The sequence below is a fragment of the Galeopterus variegatus genome, unplaced genomic scaffold (genome assembly GCF_000696425.1).
Source record: "Galeopterus variegatus unplaced genomic scaffold, G_variegatus-3.0.2 Scaffold8, whole genome shotgun sequence".
In the NCBI taxonomy this organism is placed as follows: Eukaryota; Metazoa; Chordata; class Mammalia; order Dermoptera; family Cynocephalidae; genus Galeopterus; species Galeopterus variegatus.
In genome coordinates, this window is record NW_007726119.1 from 1726648 (window position 1) to 1747422 (window position 20775).

At 36.8% G+C, this 20775-nt stretch overlaps 1 protein-coding gene across 1 annotated transcript in view; it reads right to left on the reverse strand.

Annotated features, from left to right (window-relative positions):
* Positions 1-19386: 19386 nt before the first annotated feature.
* Positions 19387-20775, reverse strand: part of SLC10A2 (solute carrier family 10 (sodium/bile acid cotransporter), member 2) — an 18568-nt gene continuing 17179 nt past the window's right edge. Inside the window, exon 6 of the mRNA XM_008583312.1 lies at positions 19387-19508. Within this exon, the coding sequence (XP_008581534.1) occupies positions 19387-19508 (122 nt within the window). The remainder of the gene's footprint in view (positions 19509-20775) is intronic.

Below are 20775 nucleotides of genomic sequence, written 5' to 3' on the forward strand. Positions count from 1 at the left end.
GAATGATAGTGTATTGGAAAGACTCTTCATGTAGAGAGACAAAAAATTAAAGAAAATTTTATGCATTCGCCAGATATTACTTATGTAGCTGTTCTGTGCAAGGTACATAATAAATGCATATTTACCAAGAACATTTGTATTTTAGAATGATCTAGATATTGCATGACATTGATTGGAATGTCCTTTATTTGAGTAAACATCATTTCTGAATCCATGTGTAAAAGGCTTTCCTGGGAGAAATGAATCTATTGCTTAAATTTGAGAAAAGCAGTCTTGATTTATTAGAGACAGAGGAGAGGGAACATTTTCTAAGGAGAGGGAGCATGGCAAAAATAGTGAAATAAAAGTTTAAAAAGGACTAAGTAGGCATTTACAGCCTAGAAGCTTTGACTAACTGACCTTACCTACGATAATATATTTGATGTCTTGAAAATGTGGAGAATTAGATAACAATGCTGGGAAGTCACTATTAATGAATATCTTTAAAGACCATTGGTAGGAAGTTAATTGAACAATATCACGTGGTTAAGAAGTTGCTTTTAAACTCTTTGTCATATGTTTAGAACAATCTTCTGGAGTGGCAATGTATCCCTCTTTGATTTGCTAATCAGATCGTTTTAATTATGGATCAAAAATATAAAAGACAATATACAGTGTCCTAAAGAAAAGCAATTGATCTACTCCTCGTGCCAAGCGCAGTGCCTGGAATGTAATGTTTGCTCAGTAAATAAGTAATGTTCAAATGAGTGAGAGGTCCAGAGTAGCTTTACCTCCTCACCTTCCTGAGCATTTATTGCACGTATTCCTTGTTCATCATCAATTCCTCTTTCACTGAATAATTACTACTCTTTATATTTTGAAATTGCAGATTTAATCATTTTATAGAAACTCAAACTTTCTTAAATAGAAACACTCCATCTGAACAGTGGTAAACAAGATGTTAAAGTTTGCATAGTGAAAAACATTTTGACAATTTTTAACCTACTCCTGCTTCTTTAATAGTTTTGGCATGTGAGAATCAGAGAATAGCACGTACATATTATCACACCAGAAGACTGCCACTTGGCTTCTCATATATCATTTCGGTATACCTCTGCATTGAAAAACAGACTTAAAATAGCAAAAAAGCAAGTAAACGTTGTTATATTTGAAATAACTGAAGGTGGTTTTGAACCTTTTCACTGAAACAAGTGTTGTGGGGTTCAAGACTTTGACCAAAACTGCAACAAACCATAAAATCATTTCCCAAACCCAGCATATTGTTCATAACCAAGGTTGGATACCCATCAAGGATTATAAAGTGATATTTGACAGTAAAGACTTTTTTGGTATCATTTGTTTGGGTTTTTGAGAGTGAATATATATCACAAATGTTTTCTTTCCCCTTTTTTATTGTTTTGCCATACTTTCTTTTTATGAGTTTGGAAGGAGAACTTCAGAAAAATACAGTGATTAGAGTCGATAAATTTCCTGAAGAAAGCTTAATGGCACAGTTAAGATTTCTGAAATAAAAAAAATGATCTCTCGGGGCCGGCCCGGTGGCGCACTGGATAGTGCGCCACTTGGGAAGTGTGGCGGCGCTCCCGCCCAAGGGTTCGGGTCCCACGTACAGACCGGTTCCTGCTCACTGGCTGAGCGAGGCGCGGGAGCAACGCCGAGGGTTGCGATCCCGTTGCCGGTCCCCGGTCCGGTACGGGGGCAACACTGAGGGTTGCGATCCATTGCCGGACACGGAAAAAGACAAAAAAAAAAAAAAAATGATCTCTCACCATGGACATGGCTATTCTTCCTGCCATGGCAGTAGAAGGAGGCCGCTAACAATATGGCTACCACCGTACCAACAGCAATACTGACAGTAGCAGAGGATATGCACATTTTACAGATGCAGCCACTGAGTCTGTTGGAGGGTAAATAAAACCAAGGTCACACTGGTCCTGCTAGTAAGTGGTAAATCCATGATTTGATTCCAGGCTTTTCTAACTCTCTAGACTACCACAATGCATGTATTAAACTGGTATTTATTGAGTTCCCAGTTATTTCTTAGTGCAGATGAGTCTCAACTTACAATGGGATTACATCCCAATAAACCCACGCATTTAATTAGTTAGAAATGCATTTAATATACTTAACCTACTGGACATCATAAATGTGCTTGGAACATTGACATTAGCCTACAGATGGGTAAAATAATATAACATAAAGCCTATTTTAAAGTGTTGAGTATCCCATGTGATTTATTAAATACCGTATTGAAAGTGAAAAACCAATTGGTTGTATGGGTACTAGAAGCACGGTTTCTACTGACTGTGTGTCACTTTCACAACACTGTAACTTCAAAAAGTCACTAAGCTGAACCATTGTAAGTCACCTGTACATTTGAGGGATCTTTAAAAAATTCATAGAAAGGTTCGTATTATTGCTAATTCCATTTTCCATGAACTTTTTGAAGTAGCCACAAATATATAATATTGCTAGTCTTGGTGGTTTGAGTCGTACAATATACGACATATTCCACTTTTAAGAGTCTTATATTCTTTTTAGGGAGATAAGAAATGCTTAAACAAAAACTCATTAAAATATAAAGTAATAAACAAGATGTGAAGACTTAACAGGACTCTACACGGGAAAGTAGAGGAGAGAGTTATTCCATTTTAACCAAGGTAGGCTCGTGTTTTGGCCCAAATCAGTTATCTTTTGAAACATAAGACATGCCATCATTCTATTGAGACATGCAAATCTACCTGACAAAAGAACACATAACATTTGCATGAATGTTACAGCTCTGCAGTTTCAGAAGGGACTGATGTGATCAGGAAGGGCTCCACAAAAAATGTGGGGCTTGATGGGACTTTGAAGGATGGGTGAGATTTGGATAGGGAGAGAGACAAGAGGAAGATATTCCAAGCCACAGAAATGGCTCACATAAAAGCATGGAATTGAGTATGCATGGGGAGTGACTGTAAAATATTGAGTGGGTTGGCCTTATTGGAGAGTGGGTTTTCTGGGGAAGTGGAACAAGGTAAGATTAGAGACTTATAATGACCCACAGCGAGCACCTGGCAGGAAGAGGGGAGCAGACTGTGGGGTAAGGCGAAGATCCACAATTCATTTTACAGGATTGCCTGGGGTTGGCTCTGTTCACACTTTAATGTTTCTGTCTGAGATCTTTCCTCAAAAACTCTTATTTTATTATTAAGCAGCAAAGCCAAATGAATACTGAAATAATTATCTATAAAAACAGGGAATGAAAACTGGGGAATTATTAGCATAACAGCAGGGTATTTCCTTAGGCAAAAAAATCAGAGTTATTTCCTTTATTGTTTTTAATACTTTACTAAATGCCTGTTAGTCTTTGGAGGTTCAAAATAAACTCTTATCTTCAGTTGTTCTCCTTATCTTTGCAACTTATCTGATAAGAGCATTTTCAACTTTTGAGTTGCAGGAACAAATATTCTTAATAAAATTATATGGTACTTTCTTCTATCTCTGTTTATTGTCTTTCTTTTGACATTAAAACAGGTTGTGCAGATTTGTTATTCTTAAGTATATAGAAAAACTTCAAATGAAATAAATTTCTCTTGACATTTAGTATATAAGAATGGGAGCAAATCCATATATATATTTTTTCTCATTTCGAGTGAGTGCTAATAAGCAGAGTTAGAAAGTCAATTTTAGGCATTTCAGGAAGCAATGTAAATATTCTGTTTCTAATTCTGATATTTTACTTTTTTCCTGCTATTTCATGGCTATAAAGGTAAGCTTTTAGGGAACTCTATAAAAGTCCTCTTGAGTTATATGCTCCATGTTAATAAATTGGTGTAGAATTTATTAACATGTGGGATGGTTTCATCTCCTTTCAGGAGTCTGTTAGGTGCAGATTTTGTTCTGCTTTAATGTTAGTTTTCTTTTTATTCATCACAGAAAGCAGATGAGGTAAAATGAAGTATGTAGACAGTTAAAGAAATACTTAGTCATTTAAATCATTGGAGTCAGTCAAGCAAAGACCTTAAAATACATTCTCAGTCCTCCAGGATTATACGAATCTCTCTGAGAGAAAATGAAGTATGTTCAAAAAATAGTGAAGTGACATTGTGAACTAAAATGTCAAAATTTATTACTATTATGTAGAGAATCTTGTAAATTTAGAGAAGATGGGAGACTAATGAAGGGCAGAAGTCAAAATTCTAGACATCTATTCATGGAGGTAACAGGGCAAATTTTGCATGTGTGAAAAGAGGGAGAGGTGCTTTTCAGAGGTAGAGAATTTGAGTCCGTCCTGCTTAGGGGAAGTGACCTGGGACAGTGGGGTAGTTTGGAAATTGTGGACAAATTTGGAGTGAGATTATAAACAGATTTAAAGTCTGTGTTGAGATGTATGAGAACCGGAATGACTGTGATGTACTCAGGACTTAGGCACATTATAGGATATAACATTTATCCATTATTTAATTCTGTAATTCATTCACTGGATAAATTGTACTTGATTCCTAATATTTGCTGGACATGCCTTCAAGTGTTGGGTGTAGAGATTTTTAGAGGAAAAAGAAACTAGAATAAGGGAAACTAAGAGACAACTAATGTAGTTGTTCAGATGTGAGAAAATGAAGGCTGGTATTGAAATAAGGTGATGGAAGTGAAGAGGAAGAACTGGATTTAGGAGGCTTTTTGAATTAAGATTAGACTGGTCATTTTAATGGGTTGGCTACAGGGTCATAGAGTAAAGGGAAGTGTAGAAGATAGCTACAGATTTTTAATGGGCTGATTGAGAGAATTCTATTGATAGAAAGAATGGAATTAAGTAAGTGGATCCAATTTTGGTGTGAAGAGGACAGATATCACCTTAAAGTAGCAGTGCCCTGTATGCACCTAGGGATAGGACTGAAGCTTCAATGAAAGATTGGGGTTGAAAATATAGATGTTAGAGTCAGTAACAGTGTAAAGTTGAAGCCACTAAATCTAATATAATGAGGCAAATTACTTATTTTCTGTAGGTAAAGATCATAGAGCCGAGAAATAAATATTGGAGATATTCACAATTGGTATGGGGGTCATGGGAAGGTAAAAATGAGACTTATAAAGAGCAAAAAAACTGGACAAAAATTGGAAAAGCAACATATTTCACATGTTGAGATTTTCAATGGTAGCTTTTCATAGACTTTTATTTAACAAATACTATCGAGTGCCTATTATAAGCTAGGCACTATTTTAGGTGCTAAAATTATAGGGTTGAGTATAAATGTCCCTGACCTCATGGAGGTTACCTATTGGTGGAAGGAATGCAAGGGAGGTTGAAATACTCTAAAGCTATGTTATACAATGCACAGCCGTCTTAATGAACTAACGTGCAGTATGTTATGAAGATTCAGAATATAGGTGTCACCCCCAATTAAATGTTTTTAAATGAAATATTGTTGCCCTTAGGCTTATGATTCAGTAATCCCAATAACAATAAAATGGAGCCATAAACAAGGAGATAAGATGAAGTGTGGAATGAACAGAGCTTTATGTGTATGATGTTCACCACCATCATCATCATCATCAGATATAATACAGTCTCTTTACAAGTCTATAAAATGCTCAAGTCCTTGAAAAAGAAGGCTGTAGAAGGGGTGTGGCAGAGAATAGCCATGCAAGACACATTTCCTAGGGGAATAAAAGTGCTGAGTAGATTTCAACTACTGGACATGGCCTTTTCTGAATTGTTAGAAGAGTGTAATAAGCAAAGGGAAACAAACTTCAGTAAGATGGACAGAGCACATTAAAGTCATAATCAAGTTTTTCCTTTGCACACTGGGCAAAGACTTTATGAATAAGACCCCCAAAGCACAGGCAACAAAAGAAAAATAAACAAATGGAGTTATATCAAACTAAAAAGCTTTTGCACAGCAAAAGAGCAATTAACAGAGAGAAAAGACAACCTACAGAAGAGGAGAAAATATTTGCAAACTATGCATCTGACAAGGGATTAAGATCCAGAATATACAAGGAACTCAAGCACCTTAACATTAAGAAGCAAGTAACCCAATTAAAAAATGGACAGAAGAGCTAAATTGGCATTTCTCAAAGGAAAATACACAAACGGCCAATAGACACATGAAAAAGTGGTCAACACCACTAAGCATCGGGGAAAAGCAAATCAAAACAACATTGAAAGATCATCTCACCTCAGTTAGGCTGGCCATTATCAAAAAGACAGAGAATAGCAAATGTTGGCAAGGATGCGGAGAAATGGGAGCTCTCCTATAGTGTTGATAGAACTGTAAATTAGTGTAGCCATTATGGAAAACAGAATGTAGGTTCCTCAAACAACTGCAGATAGAACTGCTAGTCCACTGTTGCGTGTACACCCAAGGGAATGGAAATCATTGTGTCAAAGGGATAACTGTAGTCCCATGTTCATGGCAGCTCTATTTACAGTAGCTAAGATTTGGAGCCAACATAAATGTCCATCAGTGGATGACTGGATAAGGAAAATGTGGTATATATACCCAATGGACTACTACTCTGCCATAAAATAGAATGAAATTCTGCCATTCACAGCAATATGGATGAACTCAGAGAAAATTATGTTAAATGAAATAAGCCAGGCACAGGAAGAGAAATCCCACATGTCCTCACTCATAAGTGGGAGCTAAAAAAAAAAAAATAGACAGATAAAGTAAGAAAGATACAACAATTGCAATAATTCATTGAACTTTCAAAAAGAAAGAATGGAATTGAAGCCATCAGATGTGGGAAAGGGGGCAGGAGCTAAGTGAGAAATTGTTAAAGGGCTACAAAAAATGATTACATTGTGTAATAAATATAGTAATAAAAAAAGTCTTTCCTTTCAAATATGCATCTTGTGTTCATGAGAATGGTGTTGTATGTCATGGAAAACGTCTTCTATATAAATATGATGATCCTGTTTTTACTAATTAGACACATGAAACATGCATGCATGTGCACACACATGCACACACAGAGGCACAGTCACACAGTTTGCCCTTTGGTAGCTGCCATCATTACTTATAAGTCTTTTGAAGGATCTCATGATAATTCAGTTAGGTGTTAACGATCAGCCCTAGATCTATGCTTGTTTGTTTAGCCAGGAAACATTTGGCATGAACAGTAAGATGTTAAGTGGGGCACTGAATCATATGTGTGGAGCCAATGAACATTTTGTGAGTTATGAAATAAAAGAAATAAAGACAAGTTGAGTCTTTTGAAAGACTTTACAATACTTTCAAATATCCATTTGTCAATGAATGTTCATCAAACTCTAACTATTTATGAGACTTGGAGAAAGAGAAAGATGCCAACCAAAAAAGCCCTTGGGAAATGCCAATGATTGTGCAGGTAATGATAAAAACTACGATAGTTTAGAGGAGGTGGAGAATAAGATAACCAAATCCGAAAGCTAAACAATTTACACTACCTTAATCGATATGCTGGGTGTGTCATGTAAGATAAAGTAATTCTTTTAGAAATACTGGTTCATGCTACAAAAATGATTTTATTCTCACTTCGTTGGCTGAGAGATGTGGGAGAGTCTTTCTAAGGGAGGCTGGATTTAGGAACAATTTTAAGCATGGGGCCTTATTGATTGGCCTGGGGGAGGCACTGGTGTTTGGCTTGACGAAATTTCTCAGGCTCAACCGTAGGCTTTCGAGGTGAAGAAGAGACCAAGTTTCTAGTATGAATGGAAAGGTGAGGCTTGAAAACCTTGGGAAGACAACATACGAGGGACTTAGAGACCAAAGGTCACAAAACTCTTTATATTGTGAGTGATTCATTTATTGCCTTTTATATCATGGGAATTAACACCTGGGTTATAAGGTTAATCGTATTATAACACTTCAGCATTTTGGGGAACATCACGTAACACAGCACATTAAAAATCCCAGGCATAATGAATATATAACTTTGAAATTCTAGCAAGATCTAATGAAGAATTATAACAGTTAAGCACATTCCCAAGAATCTAGCCTAGATTCACTTGATAAACCAAATAAGCTTACTGTTAATGGGCTTGTTCTGGTTGACTGAGTTAATGATGAGTGCTTAAAAATGTGCCCAAGGCATATTTATTCAAAAGTCTTAGAGTAGTCTGAGTGATGACTCCATGTGCATCAATGGAAACCCAATGCAATAAATATGTATTTGAAAGCTTTGACAACTATCACTACCCATTGGAATTACATAATTTTTGGTTTTGTTTTCTGTCCTTCTCTCCCCACCTAATTGCTATATGGCAGGACTTCGTTTTCATTACAGCAAATACGTAATTATCCTTTAAAGCAATTTGTGTGGTCTGGGGAGAATTAATAAAAATCATTGTAATTATGCTGTGTACAAAGTGAAATATTTCCAACACGTAGTTTGGTAGTAAGTACTGGGAAATAAAAAAGTAATTCCTATTCTCTGTATCTGCAACTTCTGTGTTTATTACTTTTAAATTTAAGTGTATGGGAAAGATTCTTGTGGCTTAAAAATGAGCAACATTTTCAATTCAGTGCCAATCTATTCAATTCCACAATTATGTATTAAGCTTCTTTTGTGATAATGAGATATATGGCAAATTAAATGTTATAGTCATTGCATTTATGGAACTTTCCATCTTGCACCCCAACCAAAATTCTATATGGAAAAACTTTGTGTTGACATTTCCTGACCTGTTTAAGTTTTCTCTTGTCCACCATCGCTGCTTGCTCAGATGTTAGAGTGGGCACCTGTACCTAAGACAACTCCAGGTACTGGGATTGCCAGGTCGTAAGTCAGGAGTGCTTCTAGTTGTAAGTGATGACATATCTGAGCAATGGCAGCTTAAATAAGCTGGAACTGGTGGCTGCGTTGTTCTGTTTCTTTCCTCATAATCACTGTTGCAGCACCGGGCAACCATTTGTACAGCAGAAGGACTTGACGGGAAAGAGAAATGCCAGGTGCATCTATTACCTTTACAGCAACATCAAAAAGAATTACCAAAGGCTTTTCTAGAGTCTCCCTAAAGAGATTTCTGCTTCTGTGTAATTGTCCAGAACTGTGTCACACGGCCACGTAGCTGCAAGTGAGGTGGGAACATTAGTTTTTGGTTGAGTTGGGAATGAGAGAAGGGAATTAAAAATGTGTGCTGAGTAAACCAGATAATAGTGTTTCTCAAACCTGGAAAACTGTGCTTTTACTGGTTAGGATCAGAGAGTCAGAGGGCCTGTGGGAAGAGAGAAGGTGCAGATGGCAGAAGGTGTAGACCCAATTGAGAGGCTTATTTCTCCCCACTCCAGCCATACTCACCTGAACCAGCACATCGACCCCAGGGGACTCATGTTAACCCTGGAGGCTACTCTTAATGTTTCTTTTTTTCTCTTGATTTTATTTGGTTCTCACAAATCATACAATACTAAAGAAAAACATTGAAAAATCAACTCACAGCCTCATTTCTTAAAAAAACCCAAAACTTCATGTTCCATTCCATTTGATCTCTATCATTTGCATGCGTTTTAGTGTAAAGATAATTACATAGAAATTTATGTTTTTCATATGAGGTTATTTGATAATGCTTTCTCCTCACTGTTTCATTTTGTTCTTAATGAATGTCCATATTGTCTTCATTAATTCCTTAAAAAGGATCAACATTAGCGATACAGCATAGCAGCCATGGCCATTATAATGTTCCTTAGTGCTATGAAGCATAAAAGAGTCATTATGTCCACAGCAGCAAAAGGGTAGAATCATATTTGTGATTGTTAAAAGCTATTCTTTTTAAACTCTCCTGGTTTAAGAGGAGTGTAACCATGATGACTTAAAGGATTTATTTGCATTGTGTATAGATCACTCAACTGAAAACCCTGCTGGTTTAACAGGCAAATAATCTTTGTATTTAAACTTCTTTAATTACTATTTTTAATTTTAATTAATGATATTATCTCTCTTTTTTATTGGTTATGAATATTCATGAGATATAAAGCTGATTGGCGCCCCTTGTGACCAAAATGTGAAGGCCCGATCCGTACTGGCAGCATGCACCTTGCCACAAATTGTGTTTGTCCCCCATGTCCCCCATCCAATTATCTCTCACCTCCCTTCTCCTCCCCCTTTCCCCCCAACCCTGCTTTGTGTCTGAAGGAATGTGTTCTTCCTCTGCAAGTCCAGTGCACCACTGTGGACTTTCTTTCCTTCCTTCTTTCTCTCTTAGCTCCACTTATGAGTGAGTACATGAGGATACTATCTCTCATTACACACACATGCACACACACATATGTATATTTTTGTATATATTATATTCCCAGAAAAGACAATAATTATTCTTTGAATTGGCTTTTTCCTACCACATTTACAACACTGACCAGGCTATAAATGCAAACCTTAGCAAGTTAGTAGAAGTGACCACTGGCATTTAGGAAAAAAAAAAGAAATTTGATGATATATCTCCGAAAAGAATTTTTAATACCTATGTATGCCTCGTACTTTCTTAGTTGATATTTGCCATTTGTCACCATGAGATTAATTACACATGCAATTTCTTTTTTTTTTCCTTTTTGTCTTTTTTTGTGTCCAGCAACGGATTGCAACCCTCAGTGTTGCGCCCGTAACGGACCGGACCGGACCGGCAACAGGATCGCAACCCTTGGTGTTGCGCCCGCACCTCGCTCAGCCAGTGAGCGGGAACCGGTCTCCACATGGGATCCGAACCCTCAGCGGGAGCGCCTCCGCGCTCCCAAGCGGTGCACTGTAGCAGTGCGCCACCGGGCCGGCCCTACACATGCAATTTCTGACAAAAGTTGCAAATACAATTTTGTAAATATTAAAATTTTTAAATTAAACTGTTACATTGCTTTAAAATATATACAGTGAAATCTACATACCTCATAGATGTGATACTCATTGCCTATGTTAAAAAAATGGGAAGTTTTGCCTTCTTATTTGGGAATTTTACATTGTTTTTCTTTCTACTTGACTTTTATTTTAATTGTCTTTCCACTATAGAATTTTATTTTATTGTAATATTGATAAAAATTTTTGACATTTTATGTAATCTGTGGATGAATTTTATGTAGTTTAGTGATGTGACCAATAGTACAGAATGTACAGCCAGACTTCTTGAGTTCAAGTTTTGCTACTCGCCAGCTGAGTGATTTTGGGAAAGTTACTTAACCTCTCTGTGCTGAAGTTCTCTCAGCTGTAAAGGGGGGGGAGGGACATTACATATCCTGTAGAGTTAGTTGTTATGAGATGAGTTCACATATGTAAATAACTTAGAAGAAAGCCTGCAATACAATATGTACTATGTGGAATGCACTGTTATTGTCATATTGAGACAATGTTCACCTCTTTTTTTTTTAGACTGATTAAAGTGCTGATAAAGCTTATTTACATGAAGATGTAGAATGATGGAGCTTGGATGTGCTGTCCTCTCCAAAACTCATGTGGAAATTTGATCTCCAGTGTAGCAGTGTTGGAAACTGATTGAGTCATCTAAGCCAAATAAACCTTTGTTCTTTATAAATTACCCAGTTTTAGGTCTTCTGTTATAGCGACACAAAATAGACTAAAATATAGATAATAATAGGAGGACTTTTAGTATATAGTTTCCCTCAAATTTGAACTCCTTCCAAGTTACATGTAAAAAAAATCACATAGTAGTCTATTATTAAAACTTTTTTAAAAAATAAGGATTGACAATTTGATGGGGGATTTTCTTTCAGTTTTGCTGGAATGTTGCACCTCAAGGAACTAGAAAAACAAACCAAATCAAACTCCAGGTCAGTAGGAAGAGAGAAATAACAAAGATCAGAGCAGAAGTAAATGAATTAGAGATTAAAAAAATAATACAAAAGATTGATGAAACCAAAATTGGTTATTCAAAAAGATAAACAAAATCAATAAACCTTTAGCTAGACTAATGAAGAAAAAAAGAGAGGACTCAAAAAAATAAAAGCAGAAATGAAAAAGGAGACATTACAACTGATACCACAGGAATACAAAGGATCATAAGAGACTACTGTGAACAACTATATGTGAGCAAACTGGTAAACCTAGAAGAAATGGATAAATTCCTAGACACATACAACTTACCAAGGTTGAATCATGAAGAACTAGAAAACCTAAACAGTCCAATAATGAGTAATGAGATTGAAGCACTAATACTAGGTCTTCCAACAAAGCAAACGCCAGGACTAGCTGGCTTTATTGCCAAATTCTGCCAAACACTTAAAGAACTGCTACCAATTCTTCTCAAATCTCTTCCAAAAAATTGAAGAGGAGGGAATACTTCCGAACTCATTCTACAAGGCTGGCACTAACCTTCTGCCAAAATCAGAAAAAGATACAACAAAAAAATAGAAGTACAGACCAATATCCCTAATGAACACAGATGTGAAGATCCTCAACAAAATACTAGGAGACAGAATCCAATGACCTATTAAAAAGATCATGCACCATGGCCAAGTGGGATTCATCCCAGAGATACAAGGATGGTTCAACATATACACTGGAATAAATGTGATACATCCCATCAACAGAATGAAGGGGAAAAAAAGTGATCATTTAAATAGATGCAGAAAAAGCATGTGGTAAAATCCAGCTCCCCTTCAAGATAAAAATATTCAATGAACTAGATATAGGAGGAATGTATCCCAACACAAAAAGGCCATATACAATAAACCCACAGATAACATCACACTGAATGGACAAAAATTGGAGGCTTTTCCCCTAAGATATGGAACAAGACAAGGGTTCTCACTTTCCCCATTCTTATTCAACAAAGCACTGGATATTCTAACCAGTGCAATAAAACAAGAGAAGGCAATAAATGGAATCGAAATCAGAAAGAAGAAAGTCAAATTATCCCTATTTGAATATGACATGATCCTACACATAGAAAACCCTAAAGACTCCACCAAAAAATTACTAGAAGTAATAAATGAATTCAATATAGTGACAGGATATAAAATCAACACACGAAAATCAATAGCACTCCTATAGGCCAATAATGAAATAGCTGAAGAAACAATCAAGAAAGTAATCGTATTCATAATAGCTACCAAAAACATGAAATATCTAGGAGTAAATTTAACCAAGGAGGCAAAAGACCTGTATGATGAAAACTATTAAACACTGGTGGAAAAAACTGAAGAAGACACAAGTAAGTAGAAAGATACCCCATGTTCATGTGTTGGAAGAATTAACATCATCAAAATGTCCATATAGGGCCGGCCCGGTGGCACACTCGGTAGAGTGCAGCGCTTGGGAGCGCGGTGGCACTCCCGCCGAGGGTTCGGATCCCATATAAAGACCGGTCCTCTCACTGGTTGAGCGCGGTGCGGGCGTGACACCGAGGGTTGCGATCCCGTTGCCGGTCGCGGTACGGGCGCGACACTGAGGGTTGCGATCCTGTTACCGGTCGTGGAAAAAGACAAAAAGGAAAAAAGAAAAAAATGTCCATATAACTCGAAGCAATCTACACATTCAATACAATCTCTGTCAAAATACCAATGACATTCTTCACAGAAATAGACAAAATGATCTTAAAATTTACGTGGAACAACAAAAGACCCCATATTGCTAAAGCAATCCTGAACAAAAAGAACAAAGTTGCAGGCATCACACTTCCGGACTTCAAAATACACTATAAAGCTAGGGCAACCAAAAGAGCATGGTACTGGCATAAAAACACAAATAGAACAATGGGACAGAATAGAGAGCCCATAAATAAGCCTATGCTCTTACAGCCAACTTATTTTCGACAAAGGTGCCAAGAATATAAAGTGGGCAAAGGACAGCCTTTTCAACAAATGGTTCTGGGAAAACTGGATATCCACATGCAGAAGATTGAAACTAGATTCCTGTATCTCACTATACATAAAAATCAACTCAAAATGGATTAAAAGCTTTAAGACCTGAAACTATGAAAGTACTAGAAGAAAAAATAGGGGAAACACTACATGAAATGGGAATGGGAATCATTTTTTTGAGCGAGACTATAAAGGCACAGGCCACTAAAGCAAAAACACATGCATGCAACTATATCAAACAAAAAAATCTTCTACATAGCAAAGGACACTATCTACAAAGTGAAGAGATAACCTACCGAATAGGAAAAAGTGTTTGCAAACTACACATCAGACAAGGGGCTAATATCCAGTATATATAAGGAACTCAAAAACCTCAACAGCAAAAAACAAAAACAAAAACAAATAACCCAATTAAAAAATGGCCAAAGGACCTGAATAGACATTTCTCAAAAGAAGACATAGAAATGACCAACAAGCACAGGAAAAAGTGCCCCAAATCACTAATCATCAGGGAAATGCAAATTAAAACCACAATGAGATATCATCTCATCCTAGTTAGAATGATTACTATAAACAAGACAGAAAAGAACAAATATTGGTGAGGATGCAGAGAAAAGGGAACCCTCCTACATTGCTGGTGGGAATATAAATCAGTACAGCTATTGTGGAAAACGGTGTGGAGGTTCCTCAGAGAACTAAAAATAGATCTATCTTACGACCCAGCTATCTCACTATTGAGTACATATCCAAAGGATTTGAAATCAATTTCTCAAAAAGACATGGACACTCCCATGTCATCGTAATGCTGTTCACGATGGCCAAGAGATGGAACCAACCTAAATTCTCATCAGTGGATGAAAGGATAAAAAAAAACTGTGGTGTATATACAATGGAATACTATTCATCTATAAAAAATGATATCCTATCATTTGCAACAACACGGATGCAGCTGGAAACCATCATGTCAAGTGAAGTAATTCAGGCACAGAAAGACAAACACCACGTGATCTCACTCATGTGTGGAATCTTAAAAAAAAAAGTGTAGAAGTAGAGAGTAGAATAATGGTTCCCAGAGGTGGGGAGGGGAGGGGGGTTGAGCAGATGGGGGTGGGGCAGAGGAGAAGTGGTGGACTAATGAGTACAAAGCTATGCTGTCCACCCTAAGGGCAGCATATGCATGTATTGAAACAACACACTGTACCCCACAAATTTGTACAAGTAAATGTTAAAAAAAAAAAAGAACCGGAAATACCCATCTTTCTAAATGTTTCTGGAACTGAACTTCATTCACTGTTTCAATTTCTAGAAAGTATGCTACCAAAGGCTTTACTGGACTTATCAAATAGCTCTTAGAGCCTGTTGCTTTTCCACTTAAAGGCTCCAAATTTAGCTGAGTGTTCTCAGAAAGGGTTGGGAAAATAAAAATAATGGATAAATTTCCCTACTACATCTTGTCAATAAAGTTTGTAATCAGCTCTATTACAGTAAAATTTACATAGAATAAGATTCACCAATTTTAAATGTACAGTTCTATGAATTTTGATAAATACGTAAAGCTGTGTAGACACCACCAAAGTCACACTATAGAACATTTCTATCACCCAAAAATATTTCCTCCTGCCTTTTCGCAGTCAATCACTTCTTCAGATGCCTGGTCCCTTGACTAGCCTTCCATTACTATTGTTTACTTCTAGTAACATTGGGTAAATAACTAGTGAGATTGGGTGAATACCTAGTGAATGAGATTGCTGGGTTGTTGCTGGTTATACGGGTAGTGTGTGTTTAACTTAAGAAGCTGCCACGTGTTTTTGAAAGTGGCTGTACCAACAGCAATCTATGAGCTGTTCCTTAAATTCTCATCAACGCATGCAGTAATCAGAATTGTTTCATTTTAGCTATTTTCTTGGGCACGCAGTGATGTTTTATTGTGGTTTTCCTTTGCGTGTATCTATTACTTTGTGTTGAGTCTCTTCATGTACTTATTTGCCATTGCCATGTGCTTATTTTCTTTAGCTGCCATTCTTTGCTGAAGTGTCTATTCAAATTCTTTTGCTCATTTTTAAATTAGATTGCTTGACTTCCTATCATTGAGTTTTAAGAGTCCTTTATATATTTTAGATCCATTATTTTATAATGTGCTTTTAATATTATCATATATTTTAAATATATTTTTTAAACCTTGGAGGTGCAGATTGAGTGCATTGAATTTATGAAAAATGTCCTTCATATTTCCACATTGGCAAAGCAAGGGACCTTGTCAAACCAATCAGCCATATCAGACTTTCTTATTGTAAGGAAAAAATATCTAGTTTCATATTTGAATTCTAACAAATACATTAATGTGGGCCCCGTGTTGACAATCTTACATCTGAATTCCAAGTCTAAGATGGATAGGTGAGGCTCAGACATTTGCCATAGTTTGGTATCTCCTGGAAGAAATGGAAAAGTCTGCTTTCAATGTTTCTAACCAATGCTCTGTTGCTTGCTTTCACAAGATTAGCCTCCAGGGTGATGCTTCTTTTGGGCGAGTATTTGGGAACAGAAGTGCTGGCACGTTAGTGGGAATTGTCTTCACTCCCACTCCACCTTATAGTGTATCTATATTCAAAATATTCCAACATGGTACAAAATACTCCATTTCTAAAATTTTAAGTAAATATGGGTACAATTGGGAAAGATAAGCTTTTCTCAAATATCAATATCTTGAATTGTTTGTTTGGTGTGAAAAAGTTTTTCCACCTTGGACCAATACTCTATAGTGAGATTAGGAATGGTGAGAATAAAACCTTGATTTTTTCCAAGGTGGGAAACTTGGCCATGAAAGAGGAGGTTGGAAAGGAAAACCCAGGACAGCTCAAACACTGGATATTTTGGGTAGGGCAGTTTTGGGAAAACTGATTCCTTATCCATGTCTGCATCCCCTTTGGACAATTTCGTGAGCTCCCAGGTACCCACACCGCAGTTTGAAGACTCCTGTTCTAAACTTATGTGGTTTTTGAGGGGATGAAGGCTTGAAAAGCAATAGGATATCAAATATTCCAAGGGAGATAAATTGTTTCCTGCTGGAAGAGAGTTGGAGTTACCTAGATGGAGAACAGAATGATGAATTTGAGGAGTCAAATGAGGTTGATAACCTGAATTTCTTCAAGTCTTATTGATTAGAAAATTTAATGCATGCGCTCCATAACTGAAGTGGCTTTATTTAAAAATACATGAAATTTGTTTATTATTTTAAATCAGCTATCATTGTCACACCACTTTTAAGTCCTTGATTAATATTCCCCTTGTAAGATTTTCTTGGGGAAAACCTCAATCAGAATCAGTGGGAGACCTAGTTAATAGAGTATTTAATTAAGAGTTTCTTGCAGGCATTGAAAACAATTTAATAGCTGAGAAACAAATTAATATCTGAGAAACTCTACCTTATTTATATAATCTCTAGAATTGAATGGTGAAGGAATTTTGACAGTAGTCACAAAAACTCAACTAGACCAAACGTTACAAAGATTATTTTCATTTATTCAGGCCTTTAAAATAAAATATTCATTTAATATGATACAGAGGCAATAAAATACATAATTTAATCAGCTTTTCAAACTCATTTAAAAATAGAGAGCTGTCATTTTAGAAAGCCCAGATATTTTTCTTCCTTCTAGCACATTAGAGAGAAAAAAGAGAAACACAATTCATAAGAAATCACATCATGCAAGAAAGCCAAGTTCTGTCTCACTCATGTATCTTGATCAACAGGGAGGGAAAGCCTGCCTGCTGCAGCTGCGGGCATTCAGGCCCTTGACTTTGGGTGTGTTGAGATTGTCGGAATTGACAGTGTGTCTTTGGTGCACCTGTCCATTTTCTATTTGTTGAGGAAAGTATAAGAGGTGCTTTACAGATACACTGAAAGTCTTCTTTTTGCACTGTTGGAAGCATATTTTTTGACACTCCCTAGGAAGAGAATCTGTACCTACTCACCCCCACTCTCTCTTAAAAAATCCCCAGTCCATTTTACTATATTTCTCTAATGATGGAAAAATATGGAGGCCTTATTTAATTGTAAATGTGAACCTTTTATAAAAAAGATATAAATGCTACAACTTTAAAAAGCAGAATCCTTCATCCCTTTACTGGAAGAGCTAAGTTGAGTTCCTGTTCCTGTAATACTTGGGTTCACCAGCAGGATCCAAACTCAGATCATCCAAATGCAAAAAGTTCTTTGGAGCCAAAACATTTGAGAGGGAATCTATGAGGTGATGAAAACATCCAAATGGAAAATGGAACTAAACTACTAAGTATTGAGTTAAAAATGTGCATGCATCTTGCTGCAGAATTAGGGAAAGGAAATTAAACTAGGTCTCATAACTGAGAGCCCAATACTTGACCAGTTGTTTTCCCTTGGCAACCATAAAACCTTTCTGCCATTTATCAAATCTTCCTTGCTTCCTCTGGTTACATCTTCTTACAGCATCAAAGGAACTCACCTGGCTGGCAATACCCTCCCTACTTCTGGGCCCTAGGACGTGTCCTGTGCCTCAAATATGGTTTAATATTCACTTTCGGATCCCTCTCTGACTTAATTCTTCTTATAGGTACTTACTGATGCACATTTAATTGACTCTAGTTAAGCATATAAACCAGGTCTCTGTTATTTGTTCTTTTCTATGTGTTTCCCTTTATCTCCCATTGAATTAATTCATGCACTGGAGTCATGGTGTTTCTACCAATACTCTACTGTCCCTGCACCTCCTGCATGCTCATGATGCCTCCTGTAGGTGCTTTGTATGAGTTGAATAGCTGTCATATTAGCCAATGTGGACCTGCCTCACCAGGCAGTCCTCAAGGAAGTCCCTCTCCAGGGCTTGAAGAGGTCTTTGTCAAATTCAAAAATTGAATTTGAAAGAATTCTGTTTTTTTCTTGAAAGATCTAGTTGGTATCATTAGACCCCTGAGGGAGAGCAAAAGATGTATAATATCTCTGATGAGTTACAAACCTGATCCCAATTTGATTATTGAATTCTATTGAGTAACTCTTTTCTCTCATTACCGCTTTTCAACTGTCTCTTAAAAAGGCTATTTTTCTCTAATACGGGGAATCAGATATTTGCTCATGTTATACTACAAAGTTGCATAAATAAGTAGGTTGCACAATTTTCAAAATAATGATTAAAATGTCAGGGGAAGATGTTCATATCAATCTTTTTATGATCATAAATTTTAGAGAAAATCTTGATTACTTTGCAATAATAATTCATTACATCTATTTTAACAAACAAAAAGTCAGGCGTTCATCTCTGAGTTATGAGATTCTGGGTAAGAATTAAATTTAGGTATTACAAGGTTCTCAGTGTTACCTATGTCAGGTTTAGTCTGAGAAGTTTTTTTTAGGAATATTTCAATGACAGTATATATTTGTACATGCATATTTATACACATATGAAACAGATATATGAAACAATATTTGTCACATTAAAGAATTGAACAACCAGTCACTTGGCACTGAAACCAATTGCATTTCAAATTTCCCCTTTAACTTTTTCCTGCCAACTATCCCACCAAAACAAATAATTAAATAGAGTTTAAGAATGTTCTTCAGAACTCTTCTTTTTCATCCACTTGGCATCTACTTTTCATCTGGCTGAAATCCATCATTCGTCTTATGATGACTTGGCTCTATTTCATTGTCTTTGCTCTCTGGAAATTCTGCATTATTTTTCCCGTGACATTTCTTGTATGCCATGTAAACTAGAAAACAATACACAGCAGGTTAAGGAAATCTCATAGTAGTAAGCCAAAATGACTTTGCACAATGATTATAATCTACGACTCAGAAAGCTGTTTCATTTTCTGTAGACTGGAGGCTGCTTGGAGAAAGCAATTGCCATTCTTAGCTGAATGATCATTCATGGCCAGAAGGATGCCTGTGCGTTAGGAAGACCTAGCACACAACTTCAGGGAGCGTTTGCTCAAGGCAGCACAGGACTTCTTCAGGCACTCAACCCTGCATGCGGTACTCAACAATAAAAACAAGAAGTGTTTATTCTGTACCTACCATATCCCAGTTAATGTGCTAGTCCTTAATAGACCGCATGTGATGGTGCAGTGTCCATGACCTTGGTCTGATGGTCCTTTGTGGAAGAGCTTGAACCTGTTAGAGTTAAGCCTGGTCTCCCCTTGCCTTCCCTCAGTCTTTCCTGTGGGGGAAGTGCCTAGGCTGATGGGTGATCAGCCTTCTTCTCCTCTGTGGAGCTGCTAGTCTCTGGTAGCAACCATTTCTAAGCTTATTTTTGAGGCCAGCTCACCAGGACAGGCTCTGCCCTGTGAGGGAAGATCTGCAGTTTGTGTGTAAGTGTGTGCACGTCTGCATGTTGTGAGGCCGTGGAGGGAGGACTGGTATGGACAAGCCCATTTGGTTGCAGATTCAAGCTGTATTTTCCAGTGAAGCTTTATCCATAATAAAAGTGCTATTTTGTTATCTAAATATCTGATTTTTTCTTCTACCTCTCAATTGGTTCTAAATAGGGAAACATAGGGTCTAAATAGGACCCTCAAATTCCAATACCTCACACATAAAATTGCTATAATAATATTATCTATCTCACAGGGAAATCATGAACATTAAATGAGATAAAATGGAGTGCCTAGCATGGCCCGTGGAGAAAAGTAACTGCTCAGTAAATATTAACTATCATTATGATACACAGCTGAGAGAGACAATGTCCTGCTTCAAAGATCGTAATAAGTCAAGACCAACATATCCTTTGGATTGGCTCCTACACTTATACTAATATATTAGTTTTGAAGCCACTGAACCCTACTATTGAATTTAATTGAGCTTGTGGTCAATTTAAAGTTTCAACACTTATTATAAACTGTTTTCAGCTGGGACTCCCTTAACTCGTATTTAGGCCAATGATTTTATTTAATGAAACAATCCATACATTTCATTTATCCCTTCCCTTCCCTTCCTTCCTTCCTTCCTTCCTTCCTTCCTTCCTTCCTTCCTTCCTTC